Raw genomic sequence first — 23603 nt, 5'->3', positions numbered from 1 at the left:
TCAAAGGTGATTTGAGACGTGACGGGTAGCAAGGGTGGCTATTCACAAACGCGTCGACGATAATGGGGGATGGGCCGAGCATGGGTTATCTTTCCATCTCCCAGCCAGCAGTCGCAATTTGTTGCAATTTGTTGCATTTTCTCCAGGGCAGTTACGCCAATGGGAAGCTCAGAAGCCCTTGCTTATGTGGGTCGACGGGATGGCGCCTAGCGAAATAAAAAGAATAGTTTTGGTAAAATGGGTGTTGAGCATGGGTTGTTTGACGGTTATGGGTGCACGGGCCAATTGCAAGACCACATTTTTTTTTTTCGCCGCAAGCGCGTTTCCTTGCTGCGGGCCCCAAATCCGTGGCTGGGCGCTTTTTTAGCAAGGCCCCCGGTAGCTACAATGTCAAGTGGTGTGGTCCCCGCCCCAGATCAGTAAGAGCAATCGCATGCGTCGCGTCAAACTACAAAAGGTCAACGGGCCCCCCAAACCTTGACTTTAATCACCGCTCAACTCCATCTCCCACTCGACAACCCAACCAACCACAGCATCAATCAAACCAAGGCTCTTTCAGCTTCTTTTCAGAGCATCATCAACTTTCGACTTTTTTTTCACCCAACCTCACAAAAAAAACCTTCAAAATGCCCCCCAAGGCCGCTGACAAGAAGCCCGCCTCCAAGGCCCCGGCTACTGCCTCCAAGGCTCCCGAGAAGAAGGATGCCGGCAAGAAGACTGCCGCCTCTGGCGACAAGAAGAAGAGGACCAAGACCCGCAAGGAGACTTACTCTTCATACATCTACAAGGGTGAGTTTCCTCGCCTCATAACGCGTCTTTCACATGCAATCACACAGCATTTAATGCTCTGATATCATTGCTTAACTTACTGACGTGTTTTCAAATCAACAGTCCTCAAGCAGGTCCACCCCGACACTGGTATCTCCAACCGTGCCATGTCCATCCTGAACTCTTTCGTCAACGGTATGTTTTTTTCTCTGGGCAGAGTCCCAAACTCATCAAAAGCCTCATTAGGACGCGTCTAACTCATGCTCCCTTTCATAGACATCTTCGAGCGTGTTGCTACCGAAGCTTCCAAGCTTGCCGCCTACAACAAGAAGTCAACCATCTCATCTCGTGAGATCCAGACCTCGGTCAGGCTTATCTTGCCCGGTGAGCTTGCCAAGCACGCCGTGTCTGAAGGTACCAAGGCTGTTACCAAGTACTCTTCAAGCACCAAATAAATCAAGCGCTTGTCTTTTGGTTTTCTGTTTAGCTCTTTTTCCTTCATCCTTTTGGGCATGGGTATTTTTCTTTTGACATGGGAGTCATGATGGGTTGGTAAGCGGGTTGGCCCACCTCGTTTGCCTCCTAATGCTTTTACGGTACTGGTTGCGTCTGTTTTTATTGGGGATCACTTTTTCAGGTCACGGGGTTTCGCGGCTGTACAATACCTTGAGACTTGGGGATTAGGGAGAATAAATCCTGAACACATGACATCTAATCATTCTATTCGTTCTTGTTGCTCTGTTGCGACTTATGATAATCCTGCCTCTGTCTAACTCGTCTATGGCCTGATGGAATCAATCAATGGTTGCAACACCTGCACTTCTCGAGCCCGTCTTTCAACCCAAGTCTAGCTACACATTTTGTTCCAAGTACATGGTAAAGACAAGGTATTAGCCAAGACCGGCCTTGGAAGTCTTGACGACGTGCGCGACAGGCTCCAAGATGCCTTTGTTGTCCAGCGCACCAAGACCCATGCCCTTGGACCAGCCCATCTTCTCCAGCATGGTGCGGCCCTTGTTGGTCTCACCGAGCTCTGGCGCAGACCCGCCGACAACCTCACCGTCTCTGTATTTGATTGAGGCGTGAGCACCACCGCCCCGATTGCCACCACCTCCCCTCGACCTTTTATCCAGCCTTGGGAAGTGCCTGCGATTTATCCGCGCAAAAGCCCTGTCCATGACTTCGATGCTGTAGAGCGACGTGGTCTTGGTCCGGTGCAGGACTGGCCGTCGCTGGTCGCCTTTGCCGGTAGATTTGGACTTGACCCCTAGCTTCATGGCGATCTCGTGCACTACCTTACGGGCAGATGCGTCCATGGGGGGTAAAGTGAGTCTGCGCGGGATTTGTAAATGAGTTAGGACCTGTCACAATGGTCATGGCTTCTTCACATTTGAAAGTAGAGAAAGACATACACTTGGTCCAGGGTCAGGAGGAACCTGGTGAACTCTTCTCTCAGCTCTGTTATGTTGATACCGTCCACAAACTTGACCCTTGGATCGTCTGGATTGGGGTTTTTGCCCAGAAGTCCCTTGGCACGCAGCTCTTCGCGCTCACGCTTCCTCTCCTTCTTCTTGAGTCGGTCCTTTTCGTATGTAGCATCCATGATTGCTTGAAGTTCGGCGTCCTCGTTGGTCAGTTTAAGTGCGCCATGTTTGCCCTTGGGCTTCTTGCGCAGTGAATTCATGTGATCCCAGTCCATAAGGTCCAGGTCATCAAATGCGTCCGCAACGGTTTTGGCGCTGTCGGGTTGATGAGAGGCTGTTGCTTTCTGTTTTGGCGTGCGGGCTTTGTTACGGCGAGGACGACGGGTAGGTGCGTCACGTCCAGAAACGGCACCGTCAAACAGGACCAACTCGTCACCGAGTAGGCCAAGCTCTTCTTGCTTCGCAAGCAACCTGGCGAGTTCGGCATCGTCAATATCCGCTGCCATGTCATCTTCGGCGGACATTGGGTCATCTATGGGGGATTCCCCATCTCCGATCTCGTCATCATCTGAATCGCTCAGATTGTCGCTGTCAGAGTCGGCGCGAATGACCACATCACCATCGCTTCCACCAATGTCTCGAGATGCGAACTTCCGGTGGTGTGCAATCAAATCATCCAGCCCGTCCATGTTTTCCATGTAGTCGGCCAGTACAGCGTCTTCATCGTCTTCGTTATCTCCCTCAGAATCTGACGGATCCGCCTTGCGTGATGGAGAGTGCCCTGGATTTTGTTTCCTGGGTGGTTTATCCATGGGCCGTGTCGGTGCAAGTCTTGCTTTCTCAACAGTTGCTGAGACATGTAGCCTCTCCGATTGTGTTTTCACAAACAGCTCGATATCCTTGCGCGATTCTTGAACGCGGCTCTGAGATGGTACTGGGGGCTTGCGAGGTGCTGCTCGCCCCTTGAACAGAACAACTTCATGGCTCGAGTCTGTATCATCTGCAGCTGGATCATCGTCCTCCTTGAACTCGATCTTGAGGGGCTTCTTGGACTCCTTCCGCAGAGTTTTGTCGCCCACCGTGTCGAGCATAAATAAGGTATCACCATGGGTAATGTCGAATGTACCTGGCTTGACCGCACTGGAGGCCTGTGCTCTCACCGGGCTCGATATAGGCTTTATGCTTCCCTCTTGCACGGACGGAGTAGGGATCTGCGTGTCAGTTGGCAGTGAAGGGGCTGAGTCCAAGTGGTCCTGAGATTTTGACGGCATGGATGAGGTTTCTGCCGGAGATGCATCATCTTTTTTATTGTCATTTGCGCTCTTGTCATCGACCTGAAACTCTTTGAGGGGCTCGATGAGACCAGCACTAATGAAAGTCACCGGGCGATATCGAAGCCGCTCGTCAGAGTTCCATTTCAGATGGTCGCGGGCGGTATTTCTAGCCTCGTCCCGCATAGAGAATTCTATTGACAGTGTTAGTGATGATATTCTAGCTGCCTGGCTGCAGCAAATCTGGTGGCGTGTGTGGTGGCGAACCGTTCATTGCCCCAGCAAGAAATGAGTCCATTGCCTGAGCTGATGCATTGTATGGCCCTCTTCCGCCTGCTCCGGGGGGTCTCCCACCACGGCCACGGCCTCTGCCGCGTCCAGTTCTACTTGGTGCCATCTCTGGCAGTAGAGCTGTGCAATGATGTAGAGCTTGGGTTGGTTATGATGGTGATGTTGGGGCAGTGAATAAATTTTGATTTAACAGGTCCTTTTGAAAATCCACCATCAAGTGAAAATGAAAGAGAATTATTGTCATATCAATCAACAACGCAGACAGACACCTCACTAAAGTAGTTCGCCAGACGTCAAACTAGACGCCTGCCTGAGCTTCTCAAGGCGACAAAATGACAAATAACCGATGTGAGGTATGTAAGTGAGCAAGCACATTACTTGAGGGACTCCTGCAATTACTAGCGCTTTCCTTCATCGGCCTTGACGTCTTCCACAATGGACTGAGTATATGTGGCTCACACTGTGTCATACCAACTCTTATCGGCAGCTTATCGCACAAGCCCCACACATTTCCGCCCCTCAAGGTCCAGGAAGGGGCAGACCAAAGATTACTTCCGCAATGGAGGAGCCCCGACCCTTTCCGCCTAAAGTAATGGGGAGCTGGCTGACCCACACCCCACAATCGTCTCCTGTGTAATGCGTCACAAGGCCGCCGCTGTAGTGTCCCACATGTCCAGGCTATCCCTTGATGCCGCGGTGTTCATGATCCATTCATTATCGCCATTACACTCGCCGTCTACCACCGGACCTATGGAACTACGTAACCGTACAACAGCTTCTTAAGACTCATTTCGACTTTGTCGGGGCTGTCGTTTGGCCTATTTGGTTTCTTATCAACTCTGGCTGCCCTGCACTTCCTGAGAGAGCGAGGTTGGTGGATTCGGCCCAAAGCTGTATGCACGGCGCGTGCTTACATGCGGTCCCAACTCGCCTCAATCAACAAACTCAAAATTAACAGACAACACCAGCCACTAAACCTAGAGACACAATAGCACTACCGGCACAGCCAAAGACAGGCAAATACAGACCACCGCCCGCCCACGAATAACAACACAGTTAGTTCCTCCGTACGCGTCCATCGAAATTGAACCACACCAACCCTGCGCAGTACAATACTGGCAGGTCAAACAGTCGCTCGCCTACAGACGTTAGGGTCAACAAACCAAACGGGCAGTCATGGATTCGGCCGTGGCTGGTGCAGCGGACATCGGCCGGTATGGCCGCCGAATTGTTAGGATGATCTGGGATCCAGAGCCAACCAACGACCCTATCGCGAACCGACCCGCCTGGTGTTTAGGTTACGAATACACTTTGGAGACAAACATTACTTCGAAGACCAAGGGAGAGGATAGCAAACTGTCAACTGCGACGAGCAGCGATCAACAGCGTCCCCCTGCTCAGGCAAACAAGGTGCCCCAAATGCCGTCTGCGCAGCTACCTACAGAAGCTGCTGCCACAGCACTCTCCGGAAACACTACACCACCTACACCGGAGGCTGCGCTGGAGCCCACAAAAATCACCTCGCAACCGGCTGCAATCGATACCCCACCGGACTCGGTCGACAGCAGTTTCGACTCGTCCATGGCATATGACGACGTCCCGGACGACGGAGGCTGGCCGCCTGCGTTCCTCAACGACTTTGAATCGCGGATATGGATGACCTACAGGTCCGGATTCGAGCCTATTCCAAGATCCACGGACCCTACCGCTTCTTCAAGGATGTCCTTTGCAATGCGCCTCAAGACCATGGCCGACCAGCAGGCCGGCTTCACAACGGACAGCGGATGGGGATGTATGATTAGGACAGGCCAGAGCTTGTTGGCAAATTCACTGCTTACTTGCCGTCTGGGCCGCAGTAAGTTCCATTAAAACCCCAGTTGATAAGTTTCCGGTTAGGAGGCCGAGAGGTTTGTGCTAATCAACCATGGGCCCAATAGGCTGGCGGCGCGGTCAAGCACCCGATGAGGAGCGGAAGCTTCTTTCTCTGTTTGCAGACGATCCTAGGGCCCCCTATTCAATACACAATTTCGTCGCGCACGGTGCAGCCAAGTGCGGCAAGTACCCTGGGGAATGGTTCGGGCCATCGGCAACGGCCCGATGTATACAGTAAGTGGATTGATGGAAGGACTTGGATGGACCAAAGAGCTAATATAATTGTTTAACTCAGTGCTCTGGCCAATGCAACCGAGAATTCTTTTCGGGTTTATTCGACCGGCGATCTTCCGGACGTGTACGAGGATAGCTTCATGGAAGTTGCAAAGCCGGACGGAAAGACTTTCCACCCGACTCTAATACTCATTAGCACGAGACTGGGCATTGATAAAATCAATCAGGTCTATTGGGAATCGCTGACAGCCACTCTGCAGCTGCCTCAATCAGTTGGAATTGCTGGGTAAGTAATGTACCGTACACCATCCAACGACGCTACACGCTGACTAGTACAACAAAGCGGCCGTCCTTCATCATCACATTACTTTGTGGGAGCGCAAAGGTCAGACGAGGACCAGGGCTCGTACCTATTCTATCTAGATCCTCACCATACACGCCCGGCGCTTCCCTTCCACGAAGACCCACAGCTCTATACCCCCTCGGATGTAGACTCATGCCACACTCGGCGACTGAGACGACTTCACATTCGTGAGATGGACCCCAGCATGTTGATAGGGTTCCTGATCCTGGACGAGGAGAACTGGCATGCGTGGAAGAGCTCCGTCAAGCATGTTCAGGGCAAGTCCATCATTACAGTGTCGGAACATGACCCTTCAAAGGGATCGGCTTCTGGACGGCCATCGGCCATTGATGAGGTTGAAACTCTGAGTGACGATGATGGCGATACCGTTTTGGATGGATAGAACTGCCATGTTCACTTTTTTCCGAATTCGTCTTTGGCGTTTTGTGTAGCATCTGTTTGGCGTTTTGTTGGGTTTAACTCAATACACAGTCCGGTAGACAACGTACAGTTCTGTGAGGGGGAAATGGCTTATACTTAGGTACGTACGTGGTAGGTATAAACGATGCACTTACCAACCATTGCGACCCCATATGTGTATGTCTTTAAACATTTCTGGCGGAATCTGATATTCCACTATCGTGGAAGACACGACAGTAGCAAAAGCACTGAATGTGTCTTGCCATTTTTGCAGGGTAAGCTGCAGATTGCAACACGATGATGCGGAAGTATGGTTATGCCGAAGAACAGTAAGGACCAAAAGGACAAATGCTGTTTTCACCTCTTGGACTTTTTGCCCTTGGTGTGTTTCGGCGCCGGGTGCTCTTCGTCTATATGAGCAAACATCTTGGTCCTAGAGGGGAAAGTCGCTCTGCATATGTTGCATGCGTGCTGATATCCAATAGTCGTTAGAGTGGAAGATGGGATGATTTAAAGGGACAATCTTGTGTGCCAGCAGACCACTTACAGATGCTCCTTGCTCTTCCAGGGCTGCTTGTCGAGCTGCCTTCTTTTGCTTCTTTTGCTTGGCTTTGCCCATCTTCTTCGGCCCCGGGGTGTCATCCAGGGCGAGTTGCTCGACGGCGCTCGCGGCCTCTGCCGCTTCAACTTCATTGGCGTTGAGTGGATCTTTTGATTTCGCAGCAGCTCCAGTGATTCGGTTCTCGACATCGTCCCTCGAGGCGTACTCGTCATCGAGAGAATCTGCCTGTGATGAACTCTCATCAGACCCATCTTTGCGCGGCTTTGCAGTCGTTTCTGGTGCGTCTTTGGTGCCCTGGGCAGTTTGACTTGGCGGGTCGTCCTTCTTTGCCGAATCTCCAAGATCCTTTCCCGAGGCTGGAACGACATTGGCGCCCGAAGCGGGAGGGACCTCAGCGGCCGTCTCATCCTCATTGAGGTCGAAGTCCAGGTTCTCTCTCTTCATCTGTCGACGCAGCTGCTGGATGGCCTTTTGGTGCTTCTTGCTCTTCTCGTGGGCCTCGAACTGCTTCTCGCTCTTGAAGGTCTTGGCGCACACGACGCACTCAATCTCCTCGACCTCGGACTGGTCTTCCGAGTCGGAAAACTCGCCCTCGTGCGGGTCGGCTTCGTTCTCGTTGCGCGCCTGGGCCCAATCGGGTAGGACATAGGCGGCCAGCTTCTCCTGGTTGGCTGCGCGGGACCGGGCTGCCTGGGCGGCGGCCGAGTCGCGCAGTACGCGCTGGCGCTCGGCCTCGGACTGGGTGTTGGGGACGTAGCGGGGGTCGCGCTTCTTGACAAAAGCGGCGAGCGAGCGCACGGCATCGTTGAAGTCGCGGATTCCGTCGTCGCGGCTCTTTTTGTTTTCCTTCTCCATCAGTCGGCGCACGCGGCGATCCGGCGCGTCCGACAGCCGGTACTTGTCGCGCCAGCTGAAGGACTTGCGGGTGGCGAAGGAGGACCAGGCATTGTAGAAAGGGCGGGCCACCGCGTCGTAGTCGTCGGTGGACGAGCCAAAGGGCGGGTATTCGGGCGGCTCGAGGCCGTCCCACTCGCAGGCGGCGGCCTCCTCGTCGGCCAAGTGGCCAAAGAACTCGTCGAGGATGGCGAAGAAGCCGTTGGGGCTGTCGTTCATGGGCACGCTTGAGTTGAAGCGGCCCATAAGGGCGTATATCTCTTCGGCGGTGGTGATGCGGATGTTGTTGTACTGGCTCGGGGCGGCACCCTCGCCGGCACCGCTGCCGTCCGGGTCGCCGCTGAGGATGGCATCCCTGTGCGAATCGTACCAGGCGCGCTCCTGGGGGTCGGAGAGGATTTCGTACGCGGTCTGGACCTCAGCAAATTTCCGAGTCGCATTCTCGACGTCGTTAAAGTTTCGGTCTGGGTGCAGTTCAAGGGCTTTGCGCTTGTACGCTTTGCGGATCCTGTTGAAAAAGGTTCAGGGGTAGGCAAGGGGTTAGTGATGGTTCTTTACCAACAAACGAATATGCAAGCTAGAGAATATAGTCAAGACCAGGGAGTTTCCATACTCGTCCTCGGTTGCAGTACGCTCAATCCCCATAAGCTCATAGTAGCAAGTCTTTCTCACAACCGTGTTGGAATTTTGGCCATTGGCAGGCCGGTTGGAGGATTGCTCGGCCCCCATGGTGAGGGAGTTGAGCTTTTATGTATGATGTATGGATAATGTGTGGATGCAAATATAGTGACAATATTTTTGGATAGGGGTTAGCTAAGGTAACAGACTATGAGCTCGTATTATACAGCGAGCCAATTGCGGATTTGAAATCAAACAACAAGACGCATCTAAGAATGATTCACTGTGATGATTTATTATGATTATTATTATTTTAGGGCAACATAGAAGCTCTCGGGATTTTTTACCCCGCCAAATTATATTTTGGCGCGTCGCGTAGAAAGGACGAGGAGGGACCCCTCAGTTCGAAATGGGATGCTATTTCCTGTGATCAAAGAGGGTTAGGGTTGATTGAAGTCAATGCCGACAAAAAGCAAAAAGGCTTCATCGTGCCACGGTAAATATAGCATTCAGCTATTTCTGCTAGACTCACCCAGCTGATGATTGCGCAAACATGGTTTCGTTATAGCCTTGAACGATTGATTTGCTAAATCAACTGCCTGGCTCATAGCAATTTGGAAACTATTCCTACCCACTGGCAAGGATGGACAGTGCAATGCGATGCAGTCAATTGCCTAATTCTTCCGTGATCGGAACTTCGAAGGCCCGAAGGGGACTAGCAAAACGCGGCCAAGGTTGTATTTTTGGTTGCGGTGCGGTCCACCACATGACTGTGTACGCAAGCTTGACAAGGTGTCAGGGGCCGAACGTGGACGGTGAAAAACGGCGAACCAGGACCCGGGTTTTCGTCCACGTTGTAGCGCCTAACAAAGTACCTCAGGTACAAATACAATAGTGCAGTCTTGGAAAGGCCTAGCCCGACTCAGCCTATGGGCCGGATGACACCAATCTGCATTCCAGGCGCGAGGGGGAAAAGCCAAATGACTTGAGTACTTCCGTCGGTTAGTTGGCTCTTAGGGGAAAAAAACAGCCTTTTGGGGTTTAATTCGCTCTTGCCCCTCCCCCTGGTCTCCCCGTTTTCTTTGAAAATTTGTCCGGCCAAGGGTTACGTATAAGGAAAGGAGGACGTCAGCTACCTTACCTTGCCTAATATGCGACTTTGAATTCTCCCACAAGCCAAGCCCCGATTTGCATTTGTATTCTTTTCTTTTTCTTTCTCCTCACAACTCGGCTTTAAAAACCGTCACGAACTTGCCAACATCGTACCCAAGGCGATCAGATACTGTAGCTGCCTATCAAAGTCCTTGTGCATCTCCACAACCGTTTCCCTCCCCGCGCGCCACCACCACTCATTTGCTCTGGATTTTCTTAGTTTTTATCAAATCCCCTGGCCGGCAGCCACACCTTCTATGGATCTAGGCGTGCCTTAATTAGGCACGGCTTCCATCTCATCAGGTAATTGATCGCGTGCTCGTCTTGGCAAACACATCTTGGCACAACCTCTTGGATACCTTTTGTTATCTCCCCCCACCATATAAGCATCTAGTCGGGCCTGTCCCTGTAATCATCGTCATTGTTACACCTTTTTTCATCTTGGCACCTGCTCGGACCTTTTTTTCTCTCCTTAATATTCTATTTTATTTATATCTTGTACCCCTCCTCTCTTCTCTTTTCCTCTGTTGTCTCTTGGATAACAGGAAGATCACCGGCTCACGTGGAAGATTACTGCTGTCGAATCTGAATAATCTGAATAATCTGAAGATTTTCAGCAAATATTCATTTCGCTCTGAAATATGGCTCTGAGTCCTCCGATTTTTGCAATCATCTGGCGAAGGGACCACAAAATTTGAGCAGACTCTTGAAAAAAAAAAAATACGGCGCAATCATCACAAGAACAAATAATAACGAGAACTAATGGTTCATTCGTCTTTCCACGTAGCGAACGGAGTATAGACGGGAGAGTTCAATTCGGACTTTTTTATATTGCGACTATCAAGGGGCAAAAATGAAGTTCGGACAAGAATTCAAAGAGGTTCTTTTGCGGGAAGGTCCGTAGAACCCAAAATAAAACCATCCGTTGTTTGGGATCGTACTTTTTGCTGACCAGAGAATACAAAACCTACAGGATATCCTCCCAAATGGGTGGACTCGGCAATTCCTTACGGGCAACTGAAAAAGTGCCTCAAAAAGGTCAGACGGGAGCTGCACGAGCTGGGCCTTGATCCAGAGATTCTGCGCCAGCTTTTGGCAGCCCATGCTACTTCCAACGGTGGCCCGGTGCCACTAGCCAGCTATGAATTGGACGGCTCGACCGTTTTGAGGCCTCGCCTGACTGTCTTCATCCACCTTGAGGATGGCGAGGCCGTCGATGCCACCTTGACCCCGGCATCCAGGGATTTTCTGGAGAAGCTCTCGTCGGGACGGGTACCCGCCTCACCCGACCCGGAGTCTCCCGGGTCTAGCATTGGTAGCCCACGGGGGTCGAGTCCGGATCGGTCAAACTCAATGGATTCATCAGACTCGTCGGAGAGTGATCAGACCTCTGTCTCAAGCACCAACAAGACCCCGATCATACAGCGTGTCGAGATACCCCTGACATTTGACGGCGAGTTCTTCGACCTCCTTCAGGCCGACGTGTCCAGCCTCGACGCACTTCAGGACGAGGAAGAGGCGGCCATGTCAAAGGAGATTGTCATACTCGGCGAGGACATGACGCACCTGACCAAGCCGCACAAGTTCCACAAGTCGGACCTCTCACGGTGGCGCGATGTCTTTGAGCTCTACCTCGATGCGCAGGTCTTCTTCTCGACGCACGAGCGCGACCACGGGCCCAGGACCAGCGCAAAGGCACTCGAGCAGCTCGTGTGGTTCCAAGGACAGGTTAACGACCGCGGGCTCGTCCAGCAGTTCAAGCTGCCGGCCAGCCGGGAGGCTTATGCCAGGTTTCTGGATCTAAACTCCAAGTTCTTGCAGAATCTCAAGTTCCAGGAGATTAACAGAACTGCCGTGACCAAGATCCTGAAGAGTGCGTTTTTGCCACCCCCGGCCCCCCCCCATGCTTAGTCTTGAATCGGACCGGAAAAAAAAATTTAACACTAACTCGTATGATCCATCGCATTTCCAGAATTCGACAAGCAAACCTGCCTCGGCGCCTCGCAGACCTTCCCCCGCGCGGTGCATTCGAAGCGGTTCCTGTCCGAGAGCGTAGCCAAGGAACTTTGCGCCCAGGTGTCGAACCACGTCGTGTCGACGGTCCCGCGCGTCGAGGACTACTCGTGTCCGATCTGTATGAGCATCGCCTGGCTGCCCGTGCGCCTGGCCTGCCGCCACATCTTTTGCGTCCGCTGCGTCGTCAAGATGCAGCGCGACGGCAAGCGCCAGTGTCCCATGTGTCGCCAAAACGTCGTCATGCAGGCCGACCTCCGCAACCTGGACCACGACCTCGCCCGCTTCATGGGCCTGTACTTCAAAAAGGAGACCAAGGAGAAGCAGGCCGCCAACGATCTGGAGCGCGGCATCGAGATGTTTGGCGATGACTACAAGCCCTCTAGCTGCGTCGTCATGTGAGATGTGACGAAAGAAAGCCAATGATGACCAGGACAAAGTTAATCAATAATATGTGGGGTTTTATTCAGTCAAATCGTTGGTATTGTTGGCAAGGGGCGGCTTTTTTATTTTATTTTGTAAATACGATCTTTTTTACGATACCCAAGAGACTTTTGATTCAACGAGAGAAGCATTCTATAGTCGCTTGGTTTTGAATATATACCCCAAGCACCAACTATGATCTGTCATGTTGTTCCCTTGGTTCGAAGAAAAAAAGACAAGAAATGGTAATCTAGATTTTGAATAGTCGTGATTATATTAATGCTACTGGACCTTAGGTGCAGCAGCCGGAGCCTCCTCCTTCCCAGCCGCGCCGACCGCGACCTCTGCCACTTCGAGCGCCTTCTTAAACGTGTCAACGAGCTCCTCCGTCTCGCCCAGCCCGATACTGATTCTCAGCAGGTTGGGGTCAACGCCCAGGCTAGCGGCCCAGTCCAGTTCGTTGTAGTGGGCGAGGAGGACATATGGCGAGACCAGGGTGAAGTTTGTACCGAGGCTGGGGCCCTTTGCCGTCTTGATGGCGTCGTAAAAGGCCACGGCGGCCTCCTTGTCGCGAAACACGACCGAGAGCAAGCCTCCATAGCCTCCCGATGGCAGCCGGCACTGCTCGTAGTTCGCGCGGTCCGCGTTGACCCTGGGGTAGTGCACGCGGCGGACCAGCGGGTGGCTGTGGAGCAGGTCGCAAACGGCCTCGGCGTTGACGTTGATGCGGACGACGCGCGAGGCAAAGTCGCGGCTGTTGCGCTCCATGAAGAGCACGTCCTCGGCCCAGTACGTGTCCTCGTAGTCGGTCGCCACGGCGGCCTTGAGGGCGCCGTAGTACCGCCCGTTGGGGTTCAGGATGCTGCTGCCGCCCATGACATTGCAGTCACCCGAGAAGATCTTGGTTAGGCTGCTGACCACAATGTCGGCGTACTGCAGCACGTTGATGTTGGAAAAGGTCCCGATGGTCTCGTCGACGACGACGGCAAAGTCGTGCTTGTCGGCCATGGTACGGATCCGGGCCAGGTTGGGACACGTAAGCAGCGGGTTGCCTGGGAACTCGCAAAAGAGCGCCAGGTACCGCTCGCCGGCCTCTAGGCGGCGTTCCAGGTCGTCCAGGTCGGCCTCGGAGGCGTGGCCGTAGAAGACGCAGCCGGGGCCAAACTTTTGGAGAATCTTGAGCGTGTCAACATAGGGGAAGCCAAAGTTGATGCTCTTAAGATCACGGCCGCGCGCCGACATGAGGAGCCGGTGGGCATGGAAGATGGCGTTCATGCCGCAGGGATATATGAGCACGTCATCTTCCACGAGGTTGTTGACGCCGCGCGTGTTGGACTCCATGGCTGGGAATGTGTGGCTGCTGGAGATGTCATGGTCCGCTGAAAGGGCACCAGCGATGCGCCTCTTGATGGCCGATCGCGCGCGGGGGAGGAGGGAGATGTCGAGGTTACGCCCGAACCGCTCCTCGAGGAAGCGCTCCGTCTCCTCTTCCGACTCTTGCTCTTGCGTCTTGGCTGCTTTGGGAGGCGTGGTGGCCCCGTTGGTACCGTTGGGCGCAGGTGTGTCGTTTGATGGCGTCTCCCGGCGGTACCGCCTCGGTCCCTTGGCGGACTTGAAGACTGGCGGCTGGGGCGAAAGGGGTGATGAGCCTTCTGGGACCAGCAGTTTGGCCGAGAAGAGGTTCTGGCAAAACTCGGCCCTCCGGCTCGAGACACCGTCGCCAGAGTGCTGCCAGTACTCCTTGGCGACCGGGAACGCCTCGGGGGACAGCAGCACAGCCGATACGGCGGGTGAGATGGGCCTGAGCTGGTCGACAACGACCTTGGGGGCCTCAGGGGTCAGGGTCAGGTGCACAGCGTCGAGGCCAGCCAGTGCCGATTGCGACGGGGCACGTCCCCTGACGTAATCGACGCATCTCAAAGCAGCCTGCCTGTTGGGGAACAACATGGCCTTCTGCCCGGGTTGGCCAAATCTTGCGGCCAGCTCATCGGCAAAGCCAGTGATGGTCTTGTGGATAAAGAACCTAGGGTAGCCAGTCGTCATGCGGTCGACCACCCATGACTGGCCCTCCTCATATCCCACGTTGGCCTGCCATGTCGGCAGCGACACGCTCACTGCCTGCAGTGAAAGCGTTAGTCCATATTGTTCTTCACGAGTCCGTCAGCGCGCTCTTTTGAAGCTTACCTACATGTGCAGTGTCTGGCGGTATCGACGCGCCAAGCTCCACCTCGATCATTTTCTCTGCCCTTTCTCCTATGCTTTTCCTACTTTCCTCCTTGGTGCTCCTCTGCAATGTTGCAGCAAGACGCCGTCCTCTGGTGGTTTTCCTCTTGATGACAGGGGCACACTTATTTCGGACGAACGCAGAGTAAAAACCAAAAAGAGTTTTTGTGATGTCTTTTTTTTTTTTTTTTTTTTGCAGGAAACGCTTCACTCGATAGAATGCAAATCTGAACGCGTGGCTCTTTCTTTCACAATGGAACACTTGGATGTGAACGTTAAGGGTGGTTGCCTTTTCTCGATTCAAGTTCCTCTTGGTAAATCGCCCCTATCGGTGGCTAGTTTAAACTATAGGAAACGGAATGGGATGAACAAGAGGAAGGGGCGGTCCATCCGTAAAAGAAAAAGAGTCATCCATCCACTGCGAGTTAGTGAGTACTTGAGTGGGGGCCGATGATCGGAGTCAACGTTTTTTTTTTTTTCTTTTAGTTGCGTTTCCGGGCGGAGCACCGGTGGGTTTCTTTGCAGCAAATCGCTAGCTCAGGTCCAATCCCTTTCCCCGGACAGACGTCAAACTATATCTTCATTTATATCACCAACATAAGCCAGCCAGGTATTGTATCCTGGATATTCGTCGCCACGATACCAACTGTCATGTCTTGCTTTGACCCGATTGCGACACAAATTCACAAAGTTAAAGCCGTTAATCAACCCAATGAGGGGTAGCACAGCCGTGACAAACTTACGAATAGGTAGGTAGGTACCACAGGGCCGGACATCTGGGTTCCCTTGGCCTTTTATTCTTTGTCGCTTTTCCCAACCCCACCCCCCTGATCCTAATTTTATCGTCTCTTCTACTTCTTCTCGCTTGCTCCAGTCTCTTCTATATGTAAACTTTTTTTTTCTTTTCTTTTTTCCTTCTTTTTTTTTTTGCTAGTCAAAATCTTTTCTGGCCACGGAGCAAACGGTCAGAAGCTCCCCTGACCGAGGCCCGAGGTTTTTTTCTTGTTTTTTTCAACTTTTTTTTTCAAAAAGTCTTGCAGGGTGGTAAATCCACAAGTCAGCCAGACCATCACAAAAGCACAGTCCCTCACAACGGCAAAAAAAAAAAATGATACGCTGCGAGGCACCTAGTGGGCTTGGTGAAGTTCGCCAATGTCAGACAGCTTTATAATTTGAGATGAATGTGCCATCGTTTTTGCCATGACTAACATGGCGAGACACAGCTCCAAATCAGTTGAAGAGTGACGTACTTCGTAAATCAACTGGTGCTTGGAGTGTCACCCAATGTCAGTTGTAAAGAAGAATGTTCATAGAAAAATGCCGAAAAGGGTACAAGAAGTGAAAGCTATGGTAAATATCGAAAACAGCCATATAATCATCATCATCATGATTGTGTCTGGTAGACATCCCTAGAAACCCGGATCTGACCAGCCGGTAGTGAAGGCGACTCCCATGAATCCACTGGACGCGCCTGGTCCCTGCCGGTGGTAACCTTTGTCTTGGTCCCAAAAGTCTGCATGTTGAACCCACGAGGCGATCCCGCCTCGCTGATGTCGTCCAAGAAGCTTTCCTCCTTCACCGCGGACGAAGAATCAGTCCCGTTGACGTCCACACGCAGCCTCTCCACGCTGCCGCTATTCTCGCGGTATGCGGAGCGAGCCTTGGAGAAGGTCGAAGAAGTCGTGACCAGGCTGCGGTTTTTGCTGTGGCCGCCGCCCGCCTTGCTTGCGCCCTTGTGGTATCCAATCCCGGCGCCACTCTCGCCTCCAGGTCCGGCAAGACTCTTGTTGAATGTAGATACGAGCTTGGGAAACAGGCGACCCACCAGCGGCCGCAGAGTCGGGAGGCAGGCGCACAGCAGGCCTATGGTGACCTCGGTGGTGGACCATATCGATGGGACAGTATTGTCCCATGTGACATCCTCGGCGACGACCAGATACCTAAGCCTGATGACCGAGATGGCGCACGCGAAGAAGCCGAGCGAGAAAATGCCCATCAGTACCAGCTTCTGCGTCCCGTTGATGTGCAGTTGGTAGAGGGCCGGTAGAGGGAGGGTGAAGACGAGGATGTCTGTGATAATGTGGCCAACGCCTTGAACCTTCCAGTAGGGCATGTTCTGATATCGCAAGCGTCAGCAATCCGAGGTACGGTAGGTATATCGAGGCCGTTGACTCTGGTGTAACTCACTGGTAAGCAATTCCTTGTTGGTGCACTCGACCAAAAGTCGGAAATCTGTCACAGCAGTAATGTTAGCAACATGAATGCTTTTCGTTGGCGGTACCTCTTTTTTTTAGCGAGTAATACTTACCGGAGAGCACTGAAAGATGGCGACCAGGACAAAGCCAAAGCACCACGCTGCGATCAAGATCAAGAACCCCAAGTATATGCGCTTCATCCCCCTGTTGACCGCCAGGACTCGATAGTATTGGAGCAAAAACGCAGCTTTGGTCGCCATGATGGATGCGTTATAGAACACGATGCTGAGGTAAAATTCCTAAGCAGTTCGCAGCGCACATAAGTAGCCGATCCCGTCTCGGTAATAGTTGGAAAGGGCCAAGCTTACAATCAAGTATGCTTCGATATCACTGGGCTGCAAAGTCCAGACGTGTTTCCCGGAGCCATGACGAACCACTATGCGAGGGAGTGTTTACGTCAGTCGAATAGCTTCAGATTTTACCATGCCGGTGATGGATGGTACAACTTACTCATGCCAATGACCAGTCCACAGGCAAATGTGAAGAATAGCGACAGTACAGCCGCATAGTCGTCCGGGCCAAACGTCCTGAGGATAACAAGACGAGTATATACCTGTATATTCAACAAGTGTTAGGAAGATGAAGCGGTCTCCGAGGTGATTTGTCCACATGGGAACCAAAAGACTCGTGGCGGAACAACAAAACAAAGGCGCAGTAGAACAGTGAACATACCCTGGCAGCAACAGCCAACGTGATCAGTACAAGACACACACTCACGACGCCGACAACGACGCCGCTCATGTCTTCATGATCTAGAGAGTGGTCTACGATCATCTTGGTGCGACTGTCCTTGCCGAGCTGAGACGCAAGTTGTGATATGGTCTGGCCGGCAGAAGAGCAGAGTGATGTCGGGATTTTTTTTTTCTCGCAACCTTATTTCAGTAGGCTGAGAAGAGCCGCTCTGTTTATATTGCTTGACATGGTCGGGGTTTTTTTTTCTTCTCTCCATGCAGTAGGGGGGTGGGAACAATGGGTCAGTTTATTCATTACAAGAGATTACGCGGGGAAAAGGCGTTCTGAACTTGGTATGTTCAAGTTTGCAACATTTCTGAGGTAGTAAGACCCCTCTACTGCCCCATCGTATGGCGAGAAGGCAGGGTTCTCGACGCAGGGATATGGAGGGCTGTGGGGCCTACTACCACAACGGCTGGCTCTCCGCCAAGCTGCCCAGCATGTGTGCACATTTATCGTAGTATATGAATCCAGGGTTGACGAGTCAGTCGATGAGAACGGCTGTCTCCGTATCCCGAGTCAATCCAACACAACGCGCCAAGTGCTACCCGCTCGATGAGATTCAGGTCTTGGCACAGCCAGCAGAGTACGGACGACTCTGTCAAAGATCTGATCAACGCCAACATACATCAAGACAGTGGACCCTGGTTGTTAACAGGCAAGTCAACCACCCTTCCCACAAGCACCACCCACCACCTCTGGTTGACTGGAAAGAATGGTAGAAGGTAAATCGAGGTAGCCCGCCCCACGAGAATCAAAGATGGGACGGTCTCATAGTAACTTGCAACAAAGCTGGCCAAGGTTCGTAGAGGTTCTGAAAATAATAGTGGCTCGAGAATGGGTGAATCTTCATCCACAGCTTAAATGAGCGTGGAGAACGGGGCGCCTCAGATCCGTGCCAGCCATTGAAGTTGCCATTCGTTGGGTATATTCTGTGTTCAAAGTGATAAAACGTATTCGTGTGACCCTGAACAAGCACACTCTTCGAAATATTTCGAAGATTCCAAATCTGCCCAGTCGCCAACCTCCTTGGTGTAGGAAATCAGGATCCATCTATCAGACCAGAAACCAGACGCCCGCACCAGTAAGCCAACAGTGAAGTGGTGGGTGTATTATATGGCGAAACAGATTGAGACTCTCTCCGGAAAGATGCAGATAACTTTTGCTGTAGCAGGTTAACAACTCCGGTTGGAGTTTGCGAACGACAAGCCGAGCGGCTCAAGTAGTCTAGCCTAAGCCACTCAGGGATATCAGGGCCGGTAATACCCCAATCCGGGGGATGTTCATGAGTATGCACACGCCCGATGGGTTCACGACGCCCAATCGGTATCCCCGGGGGTCGAAAGAGGGGCGGGACGATGAAGGTCGGTCCAATTAACAGAAAACAGTTAGCACTTCGCGGGGTTCTCCACAGACACACCTTTCACTGAGAAGGAAACATTGACTGTGACAGTTGCCTTAATGTACCGGCAGGTAGGTACTTTTTTCCCTTTTTTTTTTTTTGCTGAACTCGGTGCCTTCCGGGGGCTGCGCGAGTGCACGCGAGGGCTAAAGTTACCTTAGGTCAAAGCTTGCAGGGCGGTTTTAGTCCCTCGCGTGTAACGAATTGAAATGAAAATATCGCATTCATATTTGGCAAGACGTCCGGCCACCTGGAACCTATCAAGAACCGGTAACGAGAACCGGTGAAGTTCGGAGGAAGAACTGGCCGAGCTCGACCAAACATGACTCGAGCGCCTTGGTGACGATTTCGGCCGGAGGATGGAGGCGAAGTTTGCGATGACGCCTCCAAAAGTTTAGAATAGAGTCTCCGCAGAGACTCTGTTCCCCCCGTCAATCGCATTTATTCCTCCAGGAGACATATCAAAGCCGGGCGCTCAATATCTGGTAGAAAACCTCAAATCAGCTAGAGTGGACTACGTAGCACGTAGTTAGTCGTCTTGTCGTGTTTGTCCGTGGGAATTGGTTGCGGCTCACATTGGACACATGCAAGGTAATAACCAACCGATTGAGTTCAAGATTCATTATAATCTATAGGAGTAGCGGCAGAGCGGTAAGGCCGAATGTTCATTAAAACTTCGGTCCGCGAAGGAGTTACGCAAGTCTTGGCACTGGGAACGGCAGCCGGTGTGAAGTAGATGAGTCGGTTTGGCAGGGTAGGAGCGAACCGGAAATTTACATAGTAGGTCATGTTGGCCCACCGTCTACGCTAAGGAACTAGGTACGGTATTTGACCGGAAAATAAAAGCGATTGGATTCAACTGATCAGATTCATCGCGAAACCAGATTTCCCTCAAGACAAGAAATTAATTGAAGAAAACCAGGTACTGTACCAATTCAGGTATAATAACATCAATTCACTTCAGATCTCATCTGATACCTTGCCTTCCGCATAGTGCCAAGATTGAAATATCGATTACTCTACAAGGACTTGTGCGCACCAAAAGGTAGGAACCTACTACGTCCCAAGGTAGGTGGGGTACCTAAGGTATGTAAGGCTGTGTTATTCTGCGAGCCAACCTCCCCTTCTCTACCTTCCCAGATAATTAATTAGCTCCTACTTAAATTGGTACTGACGGGGCTCTGCTACCTCGGCCATGCACATTCCACTCGGTGAAATCCTTCCTTGACCTTCACCAACTCGGTGGCTGAGGGCATGACTTGCCAACTTGCAAAGGGTTCAAAGTGGCAGGTGGACTCCACTTTGGCTGCCCCTATCCAGTTTACACTTTTTCAGTCAAGTACGACCGCAGCGTTGCAGTACGTACGTACCTGCGTTGGTTGCTGCTCTGCCTTGACTGCTTTTGCTCTGGATCCATTTTGGCTGGAAGCAAGACGAGATGTCATCAGGTACAGGAATGATACCTTGAAACTCTGAACCCCTGCTAAATAGCTCATATCATAAGCTCATGCTTTAAGTATGCACTGCTTGGACACGCATTCTTCGACATGTGCTCGCTCGACCTTTATACAAGATCCGGCCCCCTGAATAAATTTGCGTGTATAGGTAAGGCACCTATGTATTCGAAATTACCCCGTAAGGAATTTACGCAAATTCAAAAGGCCATTCAACACCTCCGATGTTTCCCAACAACGCTGCTATGTATTCAAAGTACTTTTAACTTACCCTGTACAACATACGATTTCCTCGTAAGCCTGTCAGCTATCTATTACTTCCCCTGGTGTATAGGCCCCGTTTCTTATTTTAATCCAAGCTCCTAATTGGTCGATAAGTCACAAGGAGTTCTGCATGCAGCAAAGGCAACTTCATTCAGGGGCTCGTGCCTTGCGGGTGTAGATACCTCGGACAATACCCAGATTGCCGTACTTTTCCCGAACTCAAAACCTGGCATACAACCCGACATGATTGTGGGTAAGGTACTTTTCGTAATCTGTCGCTGCTCCTCTCGGGGCTTACTAAAGCGCCGAATGACCTGGCAGATATGTCTGGCATGTTCCGGATTTTCGGTTGCTTTCATGCATACCTAGGGATGCATCTGTATCGCCCAGCGTGTCAACCAGGCGAGAAACATACAAAGGAGATACGTAAGGTACCGCTGTATACTTCCTTGAGTAATAAGATCTGCATAACAAGATCTCTTGATCAAATCTCGAACGTATTTATCCACGCGATTCAACAAAGCCAACCATTGAGCAATCTTGACGATAAGAAAGGTAAAAGAGTCGAGTGCGTATCAAGTCTTGTTTTGTTCCTTCTAACTTCAATTCATGTCTTTTAGTCTTGCAGCCTTGCACTACTTGAAATGTCACTACTTCTACCAGGATCAAAACACACCCTGCACCATGAATAAGGCGACAACGCCTCATCCAGCTGAATGACTAGGCAAGGTAGGTAGCCAGCGGGTCCATGAGCTGACTGTGTCACGCGGTAGTTATACAACCACCGGCAAACGGCTTTTTGTTTGAGCCAGTCGTCCTTGACAATAGAAAGCTTCTTTCATTTAGCTCATGCTTTGATGCTTGTTGCTATTTTCTCTCTCTATCTCTCTCCAATCACTAGGATTTTCTGTTTCGAGATGTGCAATCTACCATTGGTTTTAATGCGCTGGTCCTGCTTGTCAGGAGTTACACATCTGCAGATCATACGTGGAAACCGAGTCGCAGGCTCACGCGCCCCAGTCGCTCTCCCGCGGGATCCAAACCAAAAATAAAACCAACAAGCTCGCAAAGTTGGTCGTAATAGATGTTTCCTTGCGTCGTGGAACGGCTGATTAGATAATTGAGCGTATTCCAGCCCCAAGGTTAAGGATTGTCATAAACATTGTTTTGCAAAAAAAAACCCTGCTGGCTTTTCGGAACGTTTTATTTCGTTTCTTTGTAATGTTCCGACTCTTGAAAAAATTGCTTCCCTCCCCCATAGAGTACTCTCCTCCCACGGGGTAGACGTTGTCCAGTACTCGATCTGCGTTTACACAGTTGAAAAGGGTAAACATTTTAACTTTATATGATGTACCGATAAGAAAGGGACAATAAGTATATTGGAAAGGGATAAAAGAATGCAATTCACGGCACCGTCTACCCATGGTGAACAGCTGTTCGCAATGCAAGACACAAAAAGAGAGAAAACCCAACTAATTATAGGTGTGGTAGCGATTGAAACCAAAAAAAGGGGGAACCCCCCGCGGAATCCGCCTCATTCAGGGAACCATATAGCAGAAAAGCTTCGAAGGGCATTAGGTCCCTGGTCCGCTTCAATATGATCTGAGACGATATCGCCATAGTCCATTTTTGGTGGCAAACACGATCCCAGAGTTGGGCAGGGAGGCTTTTTTTTTGTGAAACCGTATCGTCGCAATCGTCGCAACTGTTGCGACTGTTGGGAAGGCTTTCCGCTTGGAGGAAAGAATTTGTATAAATCACAAGTCTCCATCCGTGACTTTCCCATCTCATCTGTTCCATCACTCATCTCACACACAACCTGCCATCTCATCCTCTTTTCTTCGTCTCTTATTCCATTTCGATTCGCTTCAAGAGCCCTGGTTGGCCGTATATTTTTTAAACTTTTATTTTAGCTTCTTCGACATCCTGTGGGTTCCTTTGCAAACAATACCTTTTATTCCGTCCCATCTTGGTCGTCCAAAAAAAAAAAAAAAAAACAGTCAAAATGCACGCCCAGCAGTACATCATTGCCGCCCTCATGGCCTTTGGTGCCGCCGTGACTGAAGCTCGTAAGCCAGACCGCCAACACCTAATTCTCTATGCACCTCACTCATCTCCATAATCTCGCCCCAAAAAACTAACTTATTTTCTCTTTTCTTTCCCCCAAAAGGCGCCCTTGAGCCTCGTCAGCTCGGCGACCTGGCATGCAACGTCGCCCGTCTGCAGATCGTCAACGCCCTGAGCGCGACCAAGAAGAACGTCGGTGACATCCAGGACCCGACCGTCAAGGCCGGCGCCCAGGCCGGCCTCAAGCAGTCCCAGGACGCCATCGGCGTTATCGGCAAGGCCATCATCTCCGGTAGCAAGGCCCCGGCCAACGCTCGCGACGACGTCGCCGCCGGTCTGACCGCTACTGGTACCGCTCTGCAGGGGGGTAGCAAGTAAGTCTTTTTTTTTTGTTTGCCCAGCTTGTGTTGAGGGAAAAAAAGGAGAATCATGGACCCGCTAACTAATGTACCCCCTGTTTACAGAGATGACAAGGCTGTCGCCGACGCTACATCCAACCTGACCAAGGCTGCCAAGGCGGGTCAGGACGTCGTTGCCAAGTGCAAGTAGGCGCTGTTGAAAAGTCTAAAAAAATTGAGCGCTGTCTTTCTTTTCGGAAGCGACACGATGAAATAGACTTGGTGATCGGAGTGGAAACAAGAGACGGGGTTGGGCGTTTGTGTGTGTTATGTGTGGTTGTGTGTACGAATATCCTTCTTCACCTTCTTCAGGGGCAGCTTTCGTCCAGCTTCTCGGATCGCAGTGCGTGGCTGTGCCCTGTGACAGCCAGCAGAATCTGGCTGGACTTCAAAATTAAGATACCCCTTTTTCTTCCACATACCCTCGTTTTGAGCGATGTAACTTGTGGCCGTCTTCTTGACCTCTGGTAAATGGTGAGAGTATTAGCGTCATGATCACAGGCTGTGTAATGGAAGGGGTTGT

The 23603-nt window shown here is 51.5% G+C and overlaps 9 protein-coding genes across 9 annotated transcripts; 4 read left to right on the top strand and 5 right to left on the bottom strand.

Moving 5' to 3' along the window:
* The first annotated feature begins 426 nt into the window (after positions 1 to 426).
* Positions 427 to 1495, top strand: MGG_03578 (histone H2B). The gene is made up of 3 exons (XM_003716284.1): positions 427 to 789; positions 892 to 963; positions 1045 to 1495. The coding sequence occupies exons 1-3, from the start codon at positions 627 to 629 to the stop codon at positions 1221 to 1223; spliced, it is 414 nt and encodes a 137-aa protein (XP_003716332.1). The 5' UTR covers positions 427 to 626; the 3' UTR covers positions 1224 to 1495.
* Positions 1463 to 4171, bottom strand: MGG_03579 (uncharacterized protein). Its single transcript, XM_003716283.1, has 3 exons — positions 3731 to 4171; positions 2181 to 3657; positions 1463 to 2100 (listed from the first exon to the last, which is right to left on the bottom strand). The coding sequence occupies exons 1-3, from the start codon at positions 3858 to 3860 to the stop codon at positions 1659 to 1661; spliced, it is 2049 nt and encodes a 682-aa protein (XP_003716331.1). The 5' UTR covers positions 3861 to 4171; the 3' UTR covers positions 1463 to 1658.
* A 204-nt stretch (positions 4172 to 4375) lies between these two features.
* MGG_03580 (cysteine protease ATG4) lies at positions 4376 to 6823 on the top strand. The gene is made up of 4 exons (XM_003716282.1): positions 4376 to 5609; positions 5692 to 5860; positions 5922 to 6146; positions 6204 to 6823. Exons 1-4 carry the CDS (start codon positions 4931 to 4933, stop codon positions 6604 to 6606), a joined length of 1476 nt encoding a protein of 491 aa, XP_003716330.1. The 5' UTR covers positions 4376 to 4930; the 3' UTR covers positions 6607 to 6823.
* On the bottom strand, positions 6085 to 9015 carry MGG_03581 (uncharacterized protein). Its single transcript, XM_003716281.1, has 4 exons — positions 8693 to 9015; positions 7171 to 8587; positions 6779 to 7094; positions 6085 to 6658 (listed from the first exon to the last, which is right to left on the bottom strand). Exons 1-3 carry the CDS (start codon positions 8806 to 8808, stop codon positions 6981 to 6983), a joined length of 1647 nt encoding a protein of 548 aa, XP_003716329.1. The 5' UTR covers positions 8809 to 9015; the 3' UTR covers positions 6085 to 6658; positions 6779 to 6980.
* Positions 9016 to 9791: 776 nt separating this feature from the next.
* Positions 9792 to 12581, top strand: MGG_03582 (RING-14 protein). Its single transcript, XM_003716280.1, has 3 exons — positions 9792 to 10745; positions 10823 to 11722; positions 11822 to 12581. Exons 1-3 carry the CDS (start codon positions 10703 to 10705, stop codon positions 12262 to 12264), a joined length of 1386 nt encoding a protein of 461 aa, XP_003716328.1. The 5' UTR covers positions 9792 to 10702; the 3' UTR covers positions 12265 to 12581.
* On the bottom strand, positions 12270 to 14873 carry MGG_03583 (cystathionine gamma-synthase). Its single transcript, XM_003716279.1, has 2 exons — positions 14474 to 14873; positions 12270 to 14403 (listed from the first exon to the last, which is right to left on the bottom strand). The coding sequence occupies exons 1-2, from the start codon at positions 14519 to 14521 to the stop codon at positions 12568 to 12570; spliced, it is 1884 nt and encodes a 627-aa protein (XP_003716327.1). The 5' UTR covers positions 14522 to 14873; the 3' UTR covers positions 12270 to 12567.
* A 702-nt stretch (positions 14874 to 15575) lies between these two features.
* On the bottom strand, positions 15576 to 17748 carry MGG_03584 (uncharacterized protein). The gene is made up of 6 exons (XM_003716278.1): positions 17436 to 17748; positions 17214 to 17316; positions 17072 to 17139; positions 16817 to 17002; positions 16696 to 16740; positions 15576 to 16624 (listed from the first exon to the last, which is right to left on the bottom strand). Exons 1-6 carry the CDS (start codon positions 17535 to 17537, stop codon positions 15893 to 15895), a joined length of 1236 nt encoding a protein of 411 aa, XP_003716326.1. The 5' UTR covers positions 17538 to 17748; the 3' UTR covers positions 15576 to 15892.
* A 1761-nt stretch (positions 17749 to 19509) lies between these two features.
* On the bottom strand, positions 19510 to 20314 carry MGG_17070 (uncharacterized protein; the record flags this gene model as incomplete). The annotated part of the gene is made up of 2 exons (XM_003716277.1): positions 19510 to 19699; positions 20268 to 20314. The coding sequence occupies 2 exons, from the start codon at positions 20312 to 20314 to the stop codon at positions 19510 to 19512; spliced, it is 237 nt and encodes a 78-aa protein (XP_003716325.1).
* A 1804-nt stretch (positions 20315 to 22118) lies between these two features.
* Positions 22119 to 23498, top strand: MGG_03585 (uncharacterized protein). Its single transcript, XM_003716276.1, has 3 exons — positions 22119 to 22684; positions 22786 to 23056; positions 23147 to 23498. The coding sequence occupies exons 1-3, from the start codon at positions 22621 to 22623 to the stop codon at positions 23229 to 23231; spliced, it is 420 nt and encodes a 139-aa protein (XP_003716324.1). The 5' UTR covers positions 22119 to 22620; the 3' UTR covers positions 23232 to 23498.
* The last annotated feature ends 105 nt before the right edge of the window (positions 23499 to 23603 follow it).

This window comes from Pyricularia oryzae, chromosome 4, assembly GCF_000002495.2.
Source record: "Pyricularia oryzae 70-15 chromosome 4, whole genome shotgun sequence".
NCBI lineage: Eukaryota > Fungi > Ascomycota > Sordariomycetes > Magnaporthales > Pyriculariaceae > Pyricularia > Pyricularia oryzae.
This window is presented reverse-complemented; position numbering and strand designations above follow the sequence as displayed.

What these genes read in the sequence shown, in the direction of transcription:
- MGG_03578 (XM_003716284.1), top strand. Translation starts at nt 627, where the DNA reads ATGCCCCCCAAGGCCGCTGACAAGAAGCCCGCCTCCAAGGCCCCGGCT. An exon ending in CTCTTCATACATCTACAAGG is followed by an intron (nt 790 to 891) that starts GTGAGTTTCCTC and finishes TCAAATCAACAG; the next exon opens with TCCTCAAGCAGGTCCACCCC. An exon ending in CCTGAACTCTTTCGTCAACG is followed by an intron (nt 964 to 1,044) that starts GTATGTTTTTTT and finishes TCCCTTTCATAG; the next exon opens with ACATCTTCGAGCGTGTTGCT.
- MGG_03579 (XM_003716283.1), bottom strand. Translation starts at nt 3,860, where the DNA reads ATGGCACCAAGTAGAACTGGACGCGGCAGAGGCCGTGGCCGTGGTGGG. An exon ending in TCTTGCTGGGGCAATGAACG is followed by an intron (nt 3,658 to 3,730) that starts GTTCGCCACCAC and finishes CACTGTCAATAG; the next exon opens with AATTCTCTATGCGGGACGAG. An exon ending in CTCCTGACCCTGGACCAAGT is followed by an intron (nt 2,101 to 2,180) that starts GTATGTCTTTCT and finishes AATCCCGCGCAG; the next exon opens with ACTCACTTTACCCCCCATGG.
- MGG_03580 (XM_003716282.1), top strand. Translation starts at nt 4,931, where the DNA reads ATGGATTCGGCCGTGGCTGGTGCAGCGGACATCGGCCGGTATGGCCGC. An exon ending in TACTTGCCGTCTGGGCCGCA is followed by an intron (nt 5,610 to 5,691) that starts GTAAGTTCCATT and finishes TGGGCCCAATAG; the next exon opens with GCTGGCGGCGCGGTCAAGCA. An exon ending in GCAACGGCCCGATGTATACA is followed by an intron (nt 5,861 to 5,921) that starts GTAAGTGGATTG and finishes TGTTTAACTCAG; the next exon opens with TGCTCTGGCCAATGCAACCG.
- MGG_03581 (XM_003716281.1), bottom strand. Translation starts at nt 8,808, where the DNA reads ATGGGGGCCGAGCAATCCTCCAACCGGCCTGCCAATGGCCAAAATTCC. An exon ending in CGTACTGCAACCGAGGACGA is followed by an intron (nt 8,588 to 8,692) that starts GTATGGAAACTC and finishes CTTTTTCAACAG; the next exon opens with GATCCGCAAAGCGTACAAGC. An exon ending in TGGAAGAGCAAGGAGCATCT is followed by an intron (nt 7,095 to 7,170) that starts GTAAGTGGTCTG and finishes ATTGGATATCAG; the next exon opens with CACGCATGCAACATATGCAG.
- MGG_03582 (XM_003716280.1), top strand. Translation starts at nt 10,703, where the DNA reads ATGAAGTTCGGACAAGAATTCAAAGAGGTTCTTTTGCGGGAAG. An exon ending in AGAGGTTCTTTTGCGGGAAG is followed by an intron (nt 10,746 to 10,822) that starts GTCCGTAGAACC and finishes CAAAACCTACAG; the next exon opens with GATATCCTCCCAAATGGGTG. An exon ending in CGTGACCAAGATCCTGAAGA is followed by an intron (nt 11,723 to 11,821) that starts GTGCGTTTTTGC and finishes TCGCATTTCCAG; the next exon opens with AATTCGACAAGCAAACCTGC.
- MGG_03583 (XM_003716279.1), bottom strand. Translation starts at nt 14,521, where the DNA reads ATGATCGAGGTGGAGCTTGGCGCGTCGATACCGCCAGACACTGCACAT. An exon ending in TACCGCCAGACACTGCACAT is followed by an intron (nt 14,404 to 14,473) that starts GTAGGTAAGCTT and finishes CTTTCACTGCAG; the next exon opens with GCAGTGAGCGTGTCGCTGCC.
- MGG_03584 (XM_003716278.1), bottom strand. Translation starts at nt 17,537, where the DNA reads ATGATCGTAGACCACTCTCTAGATCATGAAGACATGAGCGGCGTCGTT. An exon ending in ATATCGAAGCATACTTGATT is followed by an intron (nt 17,003 to 17,071) that starts GTAAGCTTGGCC and finishes CGAACTGCTTAG; the next exon opens with GAATTTTACCTCAGCATCGT. An exon ending in CCATCTTTCAGTGCTCTCCG is followed by an intron (nt 16,741 to 16,816) that starts GTAAGTATTACT and finishes CTGCTGTGACAG; the next exon opens with ATTTCCGACTTTTGGTCGAG.
- MGG_03585 (XM_003716276.1), top strand. Translation starts at nt 22,621, where the DNA reads ATGCACGCCCAGCAGTACATCATTGCCGCCCTCATGGCCTTTGGTGCC. An exon ending in TGCCGCCGTGACTGAAGCTC is followed by an intron (nt 22,685 to 22,785) that starts GTAAGCCAGACC and finishes TTCCCCCAAAAG; the next exon opens with GCGCCCTTGAGCCTCGTCAG. An exon ending in GCTCTGCAGGGGGGTAGCAA is followed by an intron (nt 23,057 to 23,146) that starts GTAAGTCTTTTT and finishes CCCTGTTTACAG; the next exon opens with AGATGACAAGGCTGTCGCCG.